The sequence below is a fragment of the Agrilus planipennis genome, unplaced genomic scaffold, assembly GCF_000699045.2.
Source record: "Agrilus planipennis isolate EAB-ADULT unplaced genomic scaffold, Apla_2.0 scaffold435, whole genome shotgun sequence".
Lineage (NCBI taxonomy): Eukaryota > Metazoa > Arthropoda > Insecta > Coleoptera > Buprestidae > Agrilus > Agrilus planipennis.
This window is the reverse complement of record NW_020439121.1, coordinates 1-19,002: the sequence shown is the minus strand read 5'-3', so window position 1 is coordinate 19,002 and position 19,002 is coordinate 1. Positions and strand designations below refer to the sequence as shown.

The 19,002-nt window shown below is 36.4% G+C and overlaps 4 protein-coding genes across 16 annotated transcripts in view; 2 read left to right on the top strand and 2 right to left on the bottom strand.

Moving 5' to 3' along the window:
- Positions 1-4,659, bottom strand: part of LOC108743325 (apoptosis-inducing factor 3) — a 10,998-nt gene extending 6,339 nt beyond the window's left edge. The window contains exons 1-2 of one of the 2 annotated variants that reach the window (XM_025977738.1): positions 4,509-4,659; positions 3,548-3,825 (exon numbers count right to left, since the gene is read on the bottom strand). In XM_025977738.1, coding sequence (XP_025833523.1) covers positions 3,548-3,808 — 261 coding nt within the window. In that variant the 5' untranslated portion in view covers positions 3,809-3,825; positions 4,509-4,659. Of the gene's footprint in view, positions 1-3,547; positions 3,826-4,426 lie in introns of both variants that reach the window. The other variant, XM_025977737.1, reaches the window with a different exon arrangement.
- Positions 468-3,221, top strand: LOC108743324 (polypeptide N-acetylgalactosaminyltransferase 1). Of its 2 annotated transcripts, none has more exons than XM_018478854.1 (5): positions 468-1,177; positions 1,227-1,390; positions 1,722-2,000; positions 2,139-2,413; positions 2,470-3,221. In XM_018478854.1, exons 1-5 carry the CDS (start codon positions 822-824, stop codon positions 3,139-3,141), a joined length of 1,746 nt encoding a protein of 581 aa, XP_018334356.1. In that variant the 5' UTR covers positions 468-821; the 3' UTR covers positions 3,142-3,221. The 2 variants fall into 2 exon arrangements, with proteins under 2 accessions (XP_018334356.1, XP_018334357.1); XM_018478855.1 differs by having other exon boundaries at positions 471-1,177; positions 2,169-2,413.
- Positions 4,660-13,447, bottom strand: LOC108743322. 10 transcript variants are annotated; one of them, XM_025977733.1, is made up of 7 exons: positions 13,267-13,447; positions 12,888-13,051; positions 12,668-12,824; positions 7,010-7,335; positions 6,759-6,953; positions 5,563-5,964; positions 4,660-5,496 (listed from the first exon to the last, which is right to left on the bottom strand). In XM_025977733.1, the coding sequence occupies exons 2-7, from the start codon at positions 13,026-13,028 to the stop codon at positions 4,732-4,734; spliced, it is 1,986 nt and encodes a 661-aa protein (XP_025833518.1). In that variant the 5' UTR covers positions 13,029-13,051; positions 13,267-13,447; the 3' UTR covers positions 4,660-4,731. The 10 variants fall into 10 exon arrangements, with proteins under 10 accessions (XP_025833518.1, XP_025833515.1, XP_025833516.1 ...); XM_025977730.1 differs by lacking the exons at positions 12,668-12,824; positions 12,888-13,051; positions 13,267-13,447 and adding exons at positions 7,450-7,887; positions 12,022-12,441; XM_025977731.1 differs by lacking the exons at positions 12,668-12,824; positions 12,888-13,051; positions 13,267-13,447 and adding exons at positions 7,450-7,798; positions 12,022-12,441.
- Positions 13,448-13,913: 466 nt separating this feature from the next.
- On the top strand, positions 13,914-17,177 carry LOC108743321 (ubiquitin carboxyl-terminal hydrolase MINDY-3 homolog). Of its 2 annotated transcripts, none has more exons than XM_025977725.1 (7): positions 13,914-14,126; positions 14,252-14,388; positions 14,453-14,785; positions 14,841-14,991; positions 16,422-16,719; positions 16,786-16,945; positions 17,007-17,177. In XM_025977725.1, exons 1-7 carry the CDS (start codon positions 14,021-14,023, stop codon positions 17,151-17,153), a joined length of 1,332 nt encoding a protein of 443 aa, XP_025833510.1. In that variant the 5' UTR covers positions 13,914-14,020; the 3' UTR covers positions 17,154-17,177. The 2 variants fall into 2 exon arrangements, with proteins under 2 accessions (XP_025833510.1, XP_025833511.1); XM_025977726.1 differs by having other exon boundaries at positions 14,033-14,181.
- The last annotated feature ends 1,825 nt before the right edge of the window (positions 17,178-19,002 follow it).

Below are 19,002 nucleotides of genomic sequence, written 5' to 3'. Positions count from 1 at the left end.
ACATTTTCCGGGACTTCCACCCCTCTAATATTATATATAAAAGAAATTATTAGTGCCGTCAGCACAGGGCAAAGTGGTATTACGTAGTTAGTATCAGCAATTTCTTATGGTGAAGTGTACGATGTGTTGCATACCTATTTACAAACAATTGCTTTAATTTAATTTTTCAAACAATTTTTAACACAAAGAAAGTGATTAAAAAAATTGTGCTAACGGATTCCAGCTCAACAACTTGGTGTAAACAAAATAAAATGCATTTTTATAAATGCAACTTTTTAATACTAATCTAAAAGCCTAACTTAATATTTTTACGTGACTGGTTAGGTTCACTCCAACCCATTCAACCCAACCCAACCTAACCGAACCGAACTTGATGCTTTTATTTCATTGTTTTATTTATAGTTAAGATCAGAAAAAATTTATTATTGATGACATTTGTTTTTCGAAATCGAGTGTGCGTGGGAAGACACTGCAGTAGAAGACGACGCTTTAGCCACATTTACCGTCATTAGAATTAAGTGGAATTAACCTTACAATTTGTATTGTTTATTGTAATTTAGTTTGGCCAATTACTATTATTTAATAGCGTTCTGGAACAATTGGGAATGACTGTTTACACCAAGGACGTTGTTCTAATTTAAGAGAGCATGTTAACCTAGCGCAGTATTTTTTTTTTTCAAAACCTCTCACCTTGGCGTTTGTAATACGGTCTCAATAATTATTAAAATGTAACATACGTACGCGAATTATACTTAAATTGCTAGTTTAGTGTATGGAAATTAATTAACGAAAATCCGTCCAAAAAAATCGCTTTAAATTCTATGATGTTTTTGAGATGTTTGAGATATAAAAAAGTAGTACTGTTAGGGTTTTTCTTATTTACGATTGTGTACCTTTTTGTACGGGCATTACACGTTATTGTAATGCAACGTGATGAAGATGTGATAAAAGTGCGAAACGCGTACGTTCAAAATCACGAACGGGACGCGTACGAAAAATTGATAAGAGATTACGAAAAGCGAATTATCCAGGGTTTGGGAGATTACGGAAGTCCGGCCTATCTGGCTGGCGAAGAGAAAGAATTGGGAAATAAAGCTCTCACCAAATTTGCCTTAAATACTGTCTTAAGTGATCGAATGCCTTTAAATCGTAAATTACGTGATCCACGAAATCCATTGTAAGTTACAAACAAAATAAATACTTGATATCAAACAATTGAATTTCAGATGTAAACAGTTCACCTATTCTCCCACATTGCAAGCGACGGTAATAATCATTTTTTTTAACGAAATATTAAGTGTGATATTGAGGACTGTGTGGTCTGTTATTTTAAAAAGTCCTAAACATTTGCTCAAAGAAATTATACTGGTGAATGACGCCAGTACAGATGGTAATTATTTATTTATTTATTATTATATACGAAAATATAATAAAAAGGTTATTATTTAATATTAAACTGAAATTAAGTATCCATTCTCTACATATTACCCAAAATTAATGGAAAAAAATTGTTGCTGCTGTTACACCCTCGCCGGGAACCGAACCCCGACCCCTGGTTTTACACACCACTACTCTAAAACAGGGTTCGATTCCCGGCGAGGGAATGACAGCAGCAACAATTTTTTTCCATTAATTTAGGGAAATATGTAGACAATGGATAGTTAATTTCAGTTTAATGTTTAATACTATTTATTATTGCATTTGTTTGTTGTTGATTTTAGAAAATCTTGATGGACTTTTACAACATTACATTAACACCAGATTGTCCGGTTATAATATAACGCTATTGCGTTTAAAAACGCGGATGGGGCTCATTCGAGCGAGATTACAGGGTGCTAGGGTAGCCAAAGGGGATGCATTAATATTTCTAGATGCTCATTGTGAGGCAACAGAGGGTTGGATTGAACCGTTGCTCTCTAGGATCGAAGAGGACAGAACTGCAGTTCTTGTACCAATTATAGACGTTATAGAAGCCAACAATTTAGCTTATTCCACAAATGGTATCTACACATTGTTTTGTTTCATTGTTGTCATTCTTTTGTCTAAAACAATTGGGTTGAAAAAATCTGAAGCAAATAAATTTTTTTTCAACCCCTATACGAATCCTTGTTGCTGATTTTTATTTAATTTGACCGAAGGATTCCTAGCGTTTAATGGGACATTTTTAGGGGAGTCTTTTCAAGTGGGTGGTTTTAATTGGGCAGGACATTTCACTTGGATCGACATTCAAAACGACGAAGATAAAAATTCGTTAAAGCCTGTAAAATCGCCCACGATGGCCGGCGGTCTTTTTGCCATCGATCGTAAATATTTTTGGGAGATTGGCTCGTACGACGAACAAATGGAGGGATGGGGCGGCGAAAATTTGGAGATGTCTTTTCGTATATGGCAATGCGGGGGGCGACTCGAAACAGTACGTTAAACAATCTTACATGTATATCGATGCGAAGCATTTTTTCTCCCTCGTAGGTCCCATGTTCCCGAGTGGGGCACATTTTCCGGGACTTCCACCCCTACTCCTTCGAAAAAGATACTCACGGTATTAATACTGCCCGCTTGGCACACGTCTGGATGGACGATTATAAACGTCTATTCTTCCTTCATCAGCCTTCGTTAGAAAACAACCCCATAATCGGGGACTTGACCCATAGGAAACAGTTGAGGAACAAACTTCGTTGTAAATCGTTCAAATGGTATTTACAAAACGTTTATCCCGAAAAATTTATACCAGACGAGAACGCCCAGGCGTTCGGACAAGTCCGGAACCGTTTCGACATGTGCCTCGACGATCTTCAGTTGGGCGACGACAAGGTCGGTCCCTTGGGACTTTATCCTTGTCATCCGTATCTGGCGATCTCGCAGTTTTTCACGTTGAGTTCAAAGGGTGAGTTGAGGAGCGAGAATTTTTGCGCCGAGGTGTTCGATAATTCGCAGATCAAGTTGACAGAGTGCCATGGTCACAAGAGGGAACAGTTTTGGATGTATTTTACAAACGGTACCGTTTACAATCCCTTTTCGGGGAAATGTCTGAGTAGCCAATTCGTCGAAGATTCTAAAGGGCTCAAGGTTGACCAGTGCAAGAAGAACGCGCACCAAAAGTGGAAATTCACGCACGAAAATTTAACTGCACTGGTAACGTGAACAAACGTCGATGTGATAAAGAATCTTTGAAATATATTTTGTACTCTGATGCCGAAAAAATAAAATGACCTTCAAGACTTCATTGTTTTTGTAATTTTGTAATAAAGTTTTCAAATATTAATTGAAATGTGTTTTATTCAAATTATAGGGTTGTTCGGAAAGTCATTTCGTTTTTTCCCGACAGAGGATTTAATTGTATTCTTTTGCACCGAACTTCACATTTAAGCCGTATAATTTTTATATGCTTTGAGAGCTCATATAGCAAGGCTTGTGTGTGAAAAATTCCAATTAATTCTACGCAGTAGTTTTTGGTTGGTGCCCTTTTAAATATGGAGAGCGATAAGCAGCATTTTCGACATATCTTACTGTTTTACTACAGAAAGGGTAAAAATGCTGTTCAAGNGATGTTGAAACATGCTCCATGCCACTGGCACCTGAGTCTCCCATCACCAACAGCACTTTTTTCCAATGGGGCCCCATAATGGGTGCATTTCGTGCCCAATGCGTTTATCTGCCCATTTTGTTTTATTAGTAGCACTTTACCGTCTTTTAGGTCGAATACTTTAGGTTCGTTTTCAACCAAATCGGTTGTTTTACAGACGACATCTTCAACGTATTCTTCGGCTGTTGCACAGGAGTGTTGGGGCGAAGACGAGGTTGTAGCCATTAGGTTTTGTTTAGGATCTGGATTAAAGGAAAAGTTTTCGGTTTCTAATTCTCGATTTTATGTTGCACTTTGCTGCTTATATTTCGTTAAATATTTTTTGCTATTTTTGATAGATAAAAGTTAGGTTATCACTTTTGAAAATAATCAATAATCTTAAACTTGTGGTCTACAATCACACCGCAAAAAAAATGATAAAAATAGCTCGTGGACAAGTGTATATTTTTGCTAGAAACTATTATTATACTGGGTTGTGAACACTTTCAAAATCCGTTCTTGACCCAAATATTCACCACGTAAAAAACTTTACGAACTTTTTCCTTTCCTAATTATCATAATCACATATTTAATTTATTACGTTTAATATTAATAATTAATTACAGTTAGAATAAATCTGATTCTGAAACTCGTAAATAAGTTAGATACGGCCCTGCCTTTTTCCCCATTTCACTTTTTCGTCACGAACCTCTTATTAAAAAGCTACAGTAAGATGATAATGATGATGATAATAATAATGAATCATCTGTTGTTTTGATTGCAACTGTGCGGCGGTGTTCTTTAATCTTTTAAAATCAGTAAAATGCAAAGGTGATTTTTAGTATCTATTACAGTACGACATACCTTTGGGTTTAGTAACTTGAAATTTACCAGAACTGGAGCCCATCTTTAGTATTTTATTACTGTTATAACGAAAAATACTTACACTAACAAAAACATATGTGCTATTAATCGTGTTGGTTTTAAGAAACCCATGATTCAGGATCGGAATTGTTTTACGGCCGAATTCAGTAAAGAATTTACAGATCATGCTCAATATATTTGTTGTACCTTCAAGGCCGTTTTACTCTTATTATTATTATTATTATTTATTTAACGTGAAAACTTCAATGAAACTTTTTTTCTTCGAACAATATTTTTCCTTCCCGTTATTCCTTATTGACAACTTCTTCCAATAATTCCACCTTGTCGACGACGTCCTTGCTGTTATCTTCTTCATTCAGCGAAACGATGTCCGTTATTTGTAAGTTTGCGATTTGTTTGTTTTCTTCTTCTTGCTTTTTATTGTCGTTCTTGGCGGAAGTGTCCATGTTCTGGACGACCGTTTCTTCGATGTCGATCCCCGCGTCGCGTGTGCCATCTTCGCATTCTTCGTTCAGCACATGTTCGTCTTCTTGGTTGTCGCTGGTTGGTTTTTCTTCCATAATGGTACCGTCTTGGTCTCGTTCGTCAATCTCCAGAATGCCACCCTCGTCGTCGTCGTCGTCATCGTCATCTGACACGGTCCTTTCTTCCACTTCCACTATTATGTCCGGGTCTTCGTCTTGGAGACCTTTCTCTTTCGCCGTTTCCTCGGCTTGAGACGTTATCACGAAGGGAACTATGGTCTTTTCCCTGGACGTTTCGACATTGTTTGTCATCAGCATCACACGGTCTGCTTCGATTCCAGTGATGAGAACGTCTTCGTTGTTTTCGGCCGTTCGGACGATACGTCTTATGGTCCTGGGGGGCGGTGTCGGCGATCTTGCTTGCACCTCCGGTTCAAAATCTTCATCGATGGGTTCTGACTTGATACTGGTCGTGTCTATTAGGGGATCCGACTCCACCGGCGTCTCGAAATTGTGATAGTACCTCGGGATCTTCACGTTGGGACGCGATCTCGTTCCCCTTCTCATTCGAAGGGGTATGTGGGACTAAATACAAAAAAGAGGAGAGCAATATAACAACAATTAACAATAATTCAAGGTGTCTCGTCATACCTCATCAATCTCAGGTCCTTTTCGTTTCCTTAGTTTCTTCCCAATGGTCCGTTTGGGAATGGTCTTGATATGTTCCCGTTGTTTGACGACTGCCGGTAGTTCTTCTTGCCGTCGCGTCTCTTCCTGGTACGTGGGTTCGAGGAGGGCCAGGGGATCGGTAATGGGTAACTGCTCGAGGGGTAACACGGCCGGTTTTACGTACGCTGGGGTGGTTGTCGTTCGTCTGTTGTCTTCGTCGGTGACCCGTTTCACGATCAAAGGCTTCGGCACGGGCTTCACCTGGGGTTCGAGGACGGGTGGGTGCGATGGTCGCGACGTTTTTTCGAAAAGTTTTGGAATTTCGGAAACCGTTTTGTGGGCAGTCGTGTTTTGGGTTGTCGATTTGCCGGCCAAACCTTTTATCTAAATCGAAATAAAAAATACAAGACGTAAAAACAACACAAAACACATCATGTAGTAAACAGCCAATAAAGAAAGCGATAACTGGTATTGGTTCTACCCTTACTACTACACTAAATAGTGAAGAAAAAGTAGGGACATCGAACGCTGTTATTCGTCGGTTATAAAAAATCGAAAAAGGAGTAGGAGATTTATCTGCTAGTGGATTCAGAAAAAGGGGAAAAACACATAAGTTGCAATGTTCGCACTACTGGAGAAGTAGGGGGACCGTCGAACGCTATTATTCGTCGGTAATAAAAATCGATGATGACGTAGGAGATACATGATCTGGTTTTGGGTAATCGTGGATTGAGAAAAAGGAGAGAAATACATAACTGACCAACTCGAACTGCAATGCAATTGGTTTCGTTCGTACATAAAAACAAAACAGCAACTAACCAATGTCGTAAAGGATTTTTAAATAAACTTCTGCTATTGGTTTAGTTCATGTAAACAAATCCCTCCAACGAACCAATATTCTAACAGATTTAAAGAATCTTCGAAGAATTTTATTGGTTCAGACATGAACTATTTTTACTATGATCGATGACAATTTAGACAATATTAATACGTAAAATTAAGCGAATTAAATTAGTGAATTAACTTTACCTATTACAGCTAACCTCAAATTAATTAAAAAAAATTGTTTCTGCTGCCACTTCCTCGTCGGGAATCGAACCCGAAAGCAGCAACAATTTTACCTTATAAATTTGAGGTTATCTTCGTAGGTAAAATTAATGTGTCCCAAACAAACTCACCTTTAGAATTTCTGCAGCTTCTAATAACTCTTGCAATTTCGTTTGCACTATGTTGACTTCCCCGACGTACATAAATTCAGTTAGAGATTTCAGGACCCAATAGGGGATGTCTTTTAAAAATATGACAGGATGTTGATGGTGGTCTATACTTTCCAAAATTTTTTCGAAATAGGAACTACAAGACGACAATATCACCTAAAAGCAAATAACAACTTAATAAAAATAAAAAAAACTCAAGACAAGAAACATACCCTGTGACATTTAATCATTTGACCCTCCGCTACGAGGGTGACATCGACGAATTGTTCCCTCTTTAGTAAATATGGGAACGAAGTTTGCATATTGTTATGATGGCTGTTCCATCTAAGACAAACTTCTTCGGAGGCGGGCGGTATGGTGATGTTTTCCGTGGGTTTGGGAGCGATCGGTTGGAACTTGGGGGTTTTCGCGGTTGCTTGTCGGGTGACTTTTAGTTTGGTGGGTGACAGCGGCTGGCTGTGCAACTGCTGTTCTACGGGGTTTGTTGGCGTCATACTTGAACTTGTTGACGCTATCCTCTGAGTCAACGGTACAGAGTCTAAAAATCGATGGAACGTGATAAATCTAGGATATTTGGTAGATTTCAGAAATAAAACAGGTAATAAAAATCTAACTGTGGCCGTGTAAGCCTGCGATAGATGTAAATAACTACCTAAGCTACTGCTATCGTTATTGAATTCGTAGTCTTGGAGCATCACATTCTCGATTTGATACGCGAATTTCTTATTCGATTTCTTCGAGTTTTTCGAGTGTTTCTTCTTTTTGTCTTTCTTTTTTATGATAGACACGGCTGGTGTGGTGTCTTTTGCGAAAATGGTGTCTCTCAAACGACGCCAGCGTCGCACGTTCGACTCCGGTATTCCATATTTTCGCTGAGCTTCCCTTGTGCTTTGCTGTTCGGCGTACAGTATCACCTTTTGCTTAAATTCGCGATCGTACGTGTTGAAACGGGGTATTTTTATGTTTTTCGATTTCATTTTTTCGAATTACTCATAGGAAACCTGTTATTTTTTTGATCAGTAAGAAAAACTAATACGATGCTGATGGTGGGAGTGTCTTAATTGGCCATTTCGTTTTATATTTTTAGCATCTGCTCAAGACAAATGAAAAAAAGACAAAAAATTTTTACCATATTGCAGGATTCGAACTCGCGCACTTCGGCGTGGCAGACCAACGCTCTAACCATTGGACTATTTACGAAATTGCTAATTATTTTGCACAGTCAGTTGCTGGGTGCGTAAAACCTCGGAGAAAACGAATTTTCTTAGAAATTATGCCTAGCTAGATCGATTTCTTGCTACATAATAATTAATATACATTTTTTTTTTGTGGTTTCCCTATTATAGTTGTTAGGAATGTTGCAGATGCGTGCGGATACCGTTGTAGAAATTTTAATAAGGACAATAACATACATATGTATTTTCGACAACAATTTTCGTAAAAGTAATTAAAATACATTAGATCTTTTTTGTCAATTTTATTAAGATTATATTAGGTACTCAATGGTCAAACTTCGGAAATAATAACGTTATTAATCCTTACCTGATCCGTCAGTTTTCATTTGAGATTGATGATCGCTATCAGAGCTTAGAAATACCGAATACTGTTCTGGGTGCATGGATTTTAAATGACTTTTCAAAGATGTAGTCGTTCTTCCTTTGCGAGAATAATTCTTCTTGCAAACATTACACTGAGCTCTATCCCGGTCTTCGCTGTCCAGTTTAAAATAAGTCCAGATTGCACTTTGAGTTGACAGCGGCATTATTGATAAATAATTACTGCCGTGTTTTGCGACAATTTATTTATTTACTATTGTGCACAAAAGATCTGTATGCTGTAAGTCAAATGACAAAATGTAGGGCGACCGGACAAAGTAACACCTGATGATTCGTCAGCCAAAGAAGTCGAATACGCGTCGGTCCCCTTCCTCTATGTGGCTTGCGTCACATCCGCATCGGCTTCGCAACAATTATTGATAATGACGGATGCAGAACAGACGTGCGATGCAGATGTTAAAAATAATCCGCGAATGCATGCCGATGCGAACGCAAACTTCTGCAACATCCCTAAATACGTAATTTTACCTTCCTACCTAAGCGAAAAATCTAGATAATATTGATTGTATTTCATAAATTTATATTTGGTTTTCAAAAATTGTTTAGGATAGTCGTGGCCTACAGTCCTTCCGCAAACTTTATCCAATAAAAAAGAAAATTGGTACCTTTATTATAAGATCACTCACATACGTCTATCCGCCCGTCACAGAAATTAATTTTACAATTTTATAATTTTATTATTTTATAAATGTCAATTGCATCACTGGACTTACCACTAGTGTTAAAATCTTGACGAACCTATCTAACCAATTACGTGACCTCTTAAAGTCAACAATATTCAAATTTTAAGCAATTTCGAAAGCCCGTTCCTGTATTAAGGGTCCAGCTATTGGAACACTTTTTTCCCTAGCTTTACGAAACCAATCTGAAACTGATTGATTTATATCGAATTCTTCTGTTTTTTGAAATTTCCGTTTCGGATCTCCACCGGGTTTTCCTTGTGCGAATTTCTTTTTAAGTTCCATTTTGTTTTTTAGAATTGCGTTCACTTGCGTTCTGCCAACGCCAAAAATGTTTGCTAACTTTCGAGCACTTATACGACGTTTTTCACTTTCGTGGATGATTTCCAGTTTTTCTCTAATAGACAAGCGGCGTCTAGCTTGTTTTGCAGACATGCCTTTTACTGGTCTGAAACTGCCAATTGATTGGCAATCATGTTGGAGATCAAATATAGTATTCTCTGAAATGGTTGGGTTTGTGACCGCTATTAATGCCGTAAGAATTGACCGTGGCCGCTATATAAGAAAGGTATTGGTTTACAGCAGGGCCGGCTTTTGATTTCTTAAACAGGGTGCAGAATACTGGAGGTAGTCAGAAAAAAATCGTTAACATGATTCATCTCATTTTGGACACATTTGCTGGGTTACGTAATCGTTTTTATGGTAACTAGCCCGCGTTAGCAGAGATACGGCGGCCATGTGTCTAACTCTTCACCTGGACATATTTATAGCTATTAGGGCCATTATAAGAACTTTGATATAAATTAACATCAAACTTTACATGACTTTCTTGAAACTGACAGTTTTACTACCCATTTTAATTAATAAATATTCGGAAATATTTTCAAATAACTACTGATGATTTTTTGAAAATATTACGCTCACTAACCATGATTTTTCAAGTATTAATAGTTAATATGTGATAACAAACAGACTCGTGTGAGTGATCTTATTATAAAGATTAGAAATCCTACAGAACAAAAAAAGTATCGGTCACGTTTTGGTATCGAACCCGGTCGATAACTATTTTATACATTTTTCAGTTTCTGCTTAAAATTCTTATTTCTGTCTCGCACTTGCGACTCTATTAATGAATAAGACTTACAGTTAGTATTAGAGGCGATATTCAAAGTTGGACCATGTTTTCTACACCATGCCCTATGCTTTTTCCACTTGTTTTTGATCTCTGGTATAGTTCTTGGGGTAACACCTACACTGCTAACACCCTGCGCTATATGGACCCACGCTTTATACTTTTCTTTATAAGGAATATCTGTTTTCGAGTCCACAATGTGTCTGTATTTATTAACTAACGAACACATTACGTTAACCTCTTGTTCAGAAAAATTACATTTTCTGTGACGCCTGTACACGTACGGATCATCTTCCGCCATCTTATACTAGTATCGATTCAACTTATCATTAATAAATTTTACCGCGATTGTAATTGGCAATTTTTTAAACCGTTTTTTTTTTAATTTTGCTTAGGCCCTAAACACAAGTGTGTCCGAAAAGAGTCGAAACATAACAGCGTGTGTAAACAAAAATAACAATATACCAGAGATCCTCAAAAGTTTGTTTGTAAATTAACTGTAGCAGATAAATCTAATAAGTGAAGTAATATAGGTACTGATTGACCAGACATACTAACTAACGGAAACCATTCCTTGCAATTATTTTCTTAAATAAATAAATAGTAAATATTCATTAACGTTAATTAATATTGTTAACTAGTCTGTGCAACATAACGGTGCGTTACCTGTATAGAATAAAACAAATAAAAAAAAAGACTACCTACAAGGTCACTAGATTCATTCGCATTGTTAGTTTTCACTTACGTCAGATGTTCTACACGTAACTTTTGTTCTAGTCGACCTTCACATAAATTATATTTTTATGTTAATGGCATTTCTATTTTCAGTTTTTAGGCAACCAAACATACGTTTTTTTTTTTTTAAACAATTTTTACCATTCGCGCCTATGTATGATAAAATTTTCCCTTAATACTCACCTGGCGTCCAAACGCTTTATATACACTAGCGGCGAGTTAATAGCCGAACGTAAGGCTACTGTGGTATAGGAAAATTAGTACAAATATTTGCGACATCTTTTCGTATGTAAAAATGTATAACAGAGTAATATAAGTTTGGTAAATGCAATTTAAAGCTATGTCGAAACGATTTTGAGAATTTGGTTATGATAGTTTTCAGATAAAAAAATATGTATCTAATTTTTATGTTCGATGAACTTTTTGCCTTACCTATATGGTAATAAAAAAAAATTTGTACTATAAAAAATATATTTACAATGACAAAATATAAATGTGCAAATTATACAAAATTCAGTAATAATAATATTTATATATCTAGAAGCGTAAAAATACAACTTATTTGCTATAGGTACTATCACAGTAAATTAGTATAAACTTTTTTTTACGAGAAATACAATAGGCGGTATACGATTATAATACTTTGTTATAGGGGAGGCGGTTACTGATTGATTTAATTATTATTTTTAACGAAAAGGATTAAAAACAGTTCTTCATTATCAATTGGAAAATTTGTGCATGTTATTCTTGTCGATATTTTCTAAAAATAGTTACATTCGTTNTTTATTGACGCGACTTATGGGTATGGGAGCCAGTCCCTTATAAATCTCATGTTAACTGGGAGGGCAGTCACATATGTGTGGGATAATTATCAAGATGTGGGTGGTTTAAGTAAGTATTACTTAATAGTAAGGGTAGGGAGTCCATTAACTACTTTTAAATAAACCATTCCTTGCAATTATTTTCTTAAATAAATAAATAGATAGATAAGACACGTAAAGACAAAGAAATTAATAATGTAGTAATAATAATAATAATAAAACGAAATGGCCAAACATAACCTTATGCACCGTCAACATACAACACACCGATAGATCAGAAAATTTCCAGTATAAAATACATATACAACACACCGGACACAATATAATTTGTTATAATTTCGTCTGTCTCATTATCACTTTACCGATGTCACTTTGTCTTTGTTTGTAATAATTTCTGAAGAATTCGCCGATTATAACACTAACCCCCGATTTGATTATGTATAAAAATGACGAAAAACGAAGACGAAAAAAACCCCACCACAGGAGTGGACGGGACGTGTTTCTTAAATTATTAAACAAAAAACTGCCGAAATGTACCCTATCTAAAGTTCAAAATGTATTTTCGAAATTCGTGAATCTTTTTTCCAACATCTTACCGATTCTATAGAAAAAAAATCTATTTTGTCGGTCGGTCATAGTTGGCCACTTCTGTGCACAGTTGACAACGGTGTAACCAACGACAAGACCAGAGTTGACCAAAATGTTGCACCTATTTATTACCAAAATAATTTTACTGTAATAATTTTTGATATCAATACATTTTAAGACAAAAAGATAAGACGGACTCGATTTCTATACTTTCGTTGATATTATTTAAAAAAAAAAAAGCACCCTCGACTGTGCGGCGGCCATTTTATGTAAATACGTAAATGAATTGTGTACTTACCGTCAAAAAATTCATCACATTCTGCTTCCAAAAATTCTGTGATATCAGAAAACTCATCGGCCTGCCTGCACCTTGCAAGCGCCACGGAATGAGGGTCAGGGATGTGATTGTGGGGCATGTTAACCTTTGGGGGGCCATTACCCGTCGATATGCTACCCTATTTAGTAACAATTATATAATACAATCAGTAAATATACATATAAACAAAAAAAATACGTACCTTGCAATTTAAACTACGCTGGGTGCACCTCCAGCGTATTCCGCCTCCCTGTCTTTTTTTGTGGACCGTATACATGTAACCTCTGTGTATTATTTTCATTCCACCCTTGTTAGAACGGATGAACTCCAAAGCGTCATTCATAGTTTCCGTTTTATTTGGCGATACTTAAAAAAATATTAATAACGTAATCAGCTGACGACATTTTGAGTACCGCTGACAGATGTATCCATTTTTAGATGGCATCACGGAATACAGCAATCAATATAGATTTAATTTACTCGCGGTGCCTTTTTACTTTAACGTTTTAACGTGTTAAAATACAGAATGTCGTTTAGAAATAAACGTTACTACGTGATCTAATGTCTATATAAATACTCACGATTGGTCTGACGTTCTCCGATAAGGGTTAAAACGCAAATCAAAATATTGGTACCGAATGTAGCGTGGGGACTAACTAGACACTGTTCGAAAAAGAACTGCGGGATCGGTACCTAAAGTTTCTAGCCGGTGTGAGCATTTTCAGCAGCTGTAGCAATCTCCTATTACTGTCAAAAGTATTTCAAATGCGCCACAATTATTAATATTTTAGAGCGAATTGTTCGATTAAAATAATAAACTAATCTATATTTATCGTTGGGTAGGTACGTATGTACAGACGTATAGTAGATATACGTATAGGTTTTTTTCCAAATAATACAATTGTAGGACTTTAGTAGTCCATAAATATTTAGGAATGATGGAATTGTTTCGTTTTTTTTAAATCATTTAATAAAAAGTATTTCTGGCATATTAATATGGGTAATTTTTTTATGATAAGGAATTATTAATAATTTTTGATGCTTTTTCTGATGTGGTGGTATTTATTATTAATATTTTAAATGGTGTGGGACTCAGAATTTAACTTAATAATGTTGTAGGTCGTTTATAATATAATTATTATTAAGGCAAACGTAGGGAACTAAAGTCGTTTAGAGATTTTCAATTTGCTTACGTTGGTACGAAGGTGCAGGAGTTATTTACGAATCCGATTAAAACCGAATGTAATTAATAAAATGTCAACTGTTTGATGTCAACTTAGTTAACCTAAAATTCCATATTTTGCGTATAATTCTTTTTTATTTAAGCATTTTACAATGGAAGACACATTGCCGTCGACGGTTGAGCAAGAATTATTGGGTATAAAACATTTAGTTTGGGGCGCAACCATAAAAAATGACGTTTTTAAAAGGTGGTCACAGGGTATGACTATGTCTTATTACATGCTTTAAGCGTTTCTTTACCTACAAACGAAAATGTAAATATTTTTTTGATATTTTCGTTAAAATCGCGACAAGACGAACGCCCTAACGTTCAGGAGTTTTCAGGTTTTTACTTCAGTGGCGGCGAGAAAAGTGCGTTGGAACAGGCGGAAGGGGGACCGTGTGCAGTCATAGCACCAGTGCAGGCGTTTATTCTAAAAAATTTGCTCCTAGATTTTAACGATCTTTCATTTAGAAATGCAGTAAGCAACTTGAAACTCTCTTCTCTCTCTGTGTTCTCTACCCGAACACCATTTCTGTTTGCAGATGACAGAAGATTTGCAACACAAGTATTTAATTAACGCCTTATGTGAGATACTGAAACAGTGCAACGTGAAAAAGTACATAATAGCCAGCTTTAACAAAGCCAAATGTAAGAGCATAACGGACACAGGTTGCAGCACCAACAGGCTGAACGGTAATGAGAAGGACGAGTTGCACTTTCTTGCCTCTGAGGTTTCCAAGACATTCCATGACAATTTGCAGTTGTACATTTTCACGAAAATCGAAGACGTGGCCGTGTTTTTTAAGCAGAACATTTGCATTTTTAAAGAAACGTTTGGAGTACTTTTATTTTTATATTCGGTGTTGGCAACCAGGGTAAACTGATCCAATCACTTACCACTAGTTCAAATTGTAATTGTGTTGGGTTTAGGGCGTAGATCTTGTCAAGTACGAGTCAGACACGACGGAGCCTTTTATTGACGCGACTTATGGGTATGGGAGCCAGTCCCTTATAAATCTCATGTTAACTGGGAGGGCAGTCACATATGTGTGGGATAATTATCAAGATGTGGGTGGTTTAAGTAAGTATTACTTAATAGTAAGGGTAGGGAGTCCATTAACTACTTTTAAATGTCATGTTTTCCCTCCAAAAAATTGCCGAAAGCCAAAATTCCGACCGACGTTTCGCTCTTAGTTATGAGGCATCTTCAGGGTAGGTTTCCCAGTTAGATTCATGTATGTAACTTACATTAAGCTAACTAGGAAACCTACCTTGAAGAAGACTCTACTTTGAAAGCGAAACGTTAGTCTTGGTTTTATATTCATAACGAACCTTATACCCTACATTGACTGGATTTTTGCCTTTAATAATGAATTATTACCTTTAAATGCCTTGTTTTCCCCTAAAAGTTACTAAAAGGTAAACATTTAGCTAATGTAAGGTTTAAGGTTTATTACGAATATGAGAGAACAACCAACGTATTGCTGTAAGTTATGAGGTTTCACCAGGTTAGATTTTCTGGTAAGTTTCATATAAATAAACTAGGAAACCTATCCTGAAGAAACCTCATAACTAAGAGCAAAATATTGGTTGTGGTTTAACGTTTATAATAAACCTTGGACGTTACATTGACTGGATTTTTGTCTTTAATAATGAACAACTACCTTTAAATGCCTTGTTTTCCCCTAAAAGTTACTAAAACGTAAACATTTAGCTAATGTAAGGTTTAAGGTTTATTACGAATATGAGAAAACAACCAACGTATTGTTGTAAGTTACGAGGTTTCACCAGGTTAGATTTCCTGGTAAGTTTCATACAAATAAACTAGAAAACCTATCCTGAAGAAACCTCATAACTAAGAACAAAATATTGGTTGTGGTTTAACATTCATAATAAACCTTGGACGTTACATTGACTGGATTTTTGTCTTTAATAATGAACAACTACCTTTAAATGCCTTGTTTTCCCCTAACACTTACTAAAAGGTAAACATTTAGCTAATGTAAGGTTTAAGGTTTATTACGAATATGAGAGAACAACCAACGTATTGCTCTAAGTTATGAGGTTTCACCAGGTTAGATTTCCTGGTTAGTTTCATGTAAATGAACTAGGAAATCTATCCTGAAAAAACCTCATAACTAAAAGCAAAATATTGGTTCTGGTTTAACGTTCATAATAAACCTTGTACATTATATTGACTGGATTTTTGCCTTTAATAATGAATTACTACCTTTAAATGCCTTATATTTCCCAAAAAATTAGTAAAAGATAATCATTTAGCTAATGTAGGGTTTAAGGTTTCTTATGAATGTGAAACAACAATAAACCTGTTGCTTTAAGTTATGAGGCTTCATCATGGTAGGTTTTATGGTAAGTTTCATGTAAATGAATTAGGAAACCTATCCTAAAGAAACCTCATAACTAAGAGCAAAATATCGGTTATGGTTTAACATTCATAATAAACCTTGTAGGTACCCTTTTAGTAATGAATTATTGTTTTGCTCTTTCCAGGGCTTAGGGGCTTGGAAAAGCAGAGCCAAGTGGGTTTTATAACTCTCTTGGAGCATTTGAGGTATTGTACGGTAGGTTCTTTTTACAAAAATCCGGTACACCCAGTATGGATTTTGGGTTCAGACACCCATTTGTCGGTTTTGTTCAGCGACGAGAGGAAGCTTGTAAGCCCTGAAACGAAAAGCGAGAAAGCCCGACGGATATTCAAAACGTTCGACCCGGACGGTAACAATTTCATCAACGTTTCTAGCCTTCAGGATGTCCTAGCTTCGTTAGAACTTGTTAGCGAACCCGAATAGTAAATAATCATCTCCTTTTTGTTTGTTTTGCCTATTTTTAACGGAACCCCATGGTTTTTTCGTAGCGTGGACATAATGAGGAAAAAGTTAGACCCGGAGAACCTCGGCATAATCCTTTTGTGTTCGTTTATGGACGAGTTTTTCCCCGTAGAGGAGAGATCCACTCCCGACATGTTTCCCCTTTATCATTACAACGGTTTGGCGCGGAGTAATCTCAAAAAACAGGTGAAAATCGAGTGGTTTTTTTTTACGCCATTTCAGTGACGAAGTGTTCCGTTTTTATCAGGTCCAATATCATGCAGGATCGGCGATATTGCTGGAGTCGAATCTCAAATCGTATAACGAATCGGATCCGATGTTGACGTGTCTCCAGACGAAATGGCCGAGCATAGAAGTGAACTGGTTCGAAGGGGTTACACCGTCGTTAAATTAGAACGGAAAACAAAAAAAAAAAAGATCAAGGAGAAAAAAAGACGAACCGCCGAGTGTGCTTTGTTAAGTTTTAAACTTTGTCCTCATTTTGTTTCATTATTTCCTCCAATCCCATCAGTAGTTACAATTTTTGTTTTTCTTTTTTTTTTTTTTCATTTCGACTCATTAGTACCTACCTACTTGACGATCGTATGTAATTTATTTCCTTCTCGTTCACGCATATATACACACATACATACACACACAAAACATAGATCCCCCTCTTCCTCTTCTTCTTCTCTCTACCCTCCCCCCCTCCCCCTGTACATAATTGCGTACGCTTACGTTGTAATTTAAATTATTGAATTATATCTTCTTTTTTTGTATTGCGAAAAGTACAAAGTTGTCTAAATTTTGTTAATTTTTTATGTAACTTAAATCAATTTTAATTTAAGCTATTATTAAAATTACGTTATATGTGAAAAGAGAAACGTGTTTTATTTATGAGTTAATTAATTTTTTTTTATTTAGCTCCCCCCCCGTGTGAGGCCGGGTAGTAGAATAGCCTCACCGCAACGTCTCGGCGTGTCGTAAGAGGCGACAAAATGAGATACAAAAGCCTCGGGCTTAACCTAACTTCCCACGTGTACTAGAGGGGGCTCTGCACGTGGCGACTCGCGCCCCCTCGCCATCCGCGAAAATTTTTAAATATGCATGGGTACACAATGTTGTAAAAATAAATCGTACCATATTTATAATTGGACTTTCTTTTGTTTTCTTTTCAAGTTTCTTTGCTGGATAGGGAAATAGAACGAAAAGGGGGGCCTCAGAATTGAAATGTCGAGGCATCACTGTCGAGTGGGGTATCGTATTAAAGGTCTCTGTTCGTACGTTTGTAAAAACATTTTTTTGGAATTTTAAACTGCATACTTGCCAACTTATTACAAAAAATATCCGAAAATACACANTGGACTCTTTTCACTTGGTTCGTAAGGTTTTATGCTTATCAGGGGTTTAGGTTTGAAATTGCTTACGAACTTCTGCGTGACATCCGACGGAGTGACATGCTTTAAATTCATACTTTGTATACTGAGACTTGTGGTAGGTTTTTCCGGGGTTTTTGTCGTTTTCCCTTGTTCTCTGAGGACCTGCTTCCTGGTTAATTTACGGGCATGCGTCCTGCAAGGGGTCGTGTCATTTTCTAACAGATTTTTCGTTGCCAGAAGGGGCAAAAGTCTTTTGGTTACGTCAAAGGTCCATTCGGCTTGTTCCTTGCTCTGTTGAGGTTTTTTGGTTAAGTTTTCTGAAATTTTACTTTGTAGCGAAAGCGAAATCAAAAGATTTTTTTAACACTTACCGACGACAGTAGCACTTGCAAAAAAATACGCAAAAACGTTGCACAAACAAATTTTATTGGGAACACTTCCGACATACACTGGGAAACAATCACTTACACATAAGTATGCATTACCAAAAATAAAATTGATTATCAGTATAACGACGTCGCATTTTCAAAAATATTTCTTCTTTGCACCTACTTACGATAATAAAAAGGATTAAAAAAATGCACAAATGAAATTAATATGTATTAATTTATTACATACATAAATTTAAGTGTCCTTTCTTAACAACTAAAAAGATGTGTACGTGAGTGAGTGTCTAGGTAAAAAGGTGTTTCATTTTTTCTCTCTTATTAAGTACTTGGAATAAACGGGGATTTTGTGTGTGGAGCACCCAATCCAAACCGCTCTTCTCCCACCGTCGTCAATCTCTCTCATAAAAAAAAAATCGTACATAAAATGCATGTAACAAGCGGTTCTTCTCTCTCATTGGCGCATGTTTCCGGGCATCCCATACGGTGTCAAAGTTAA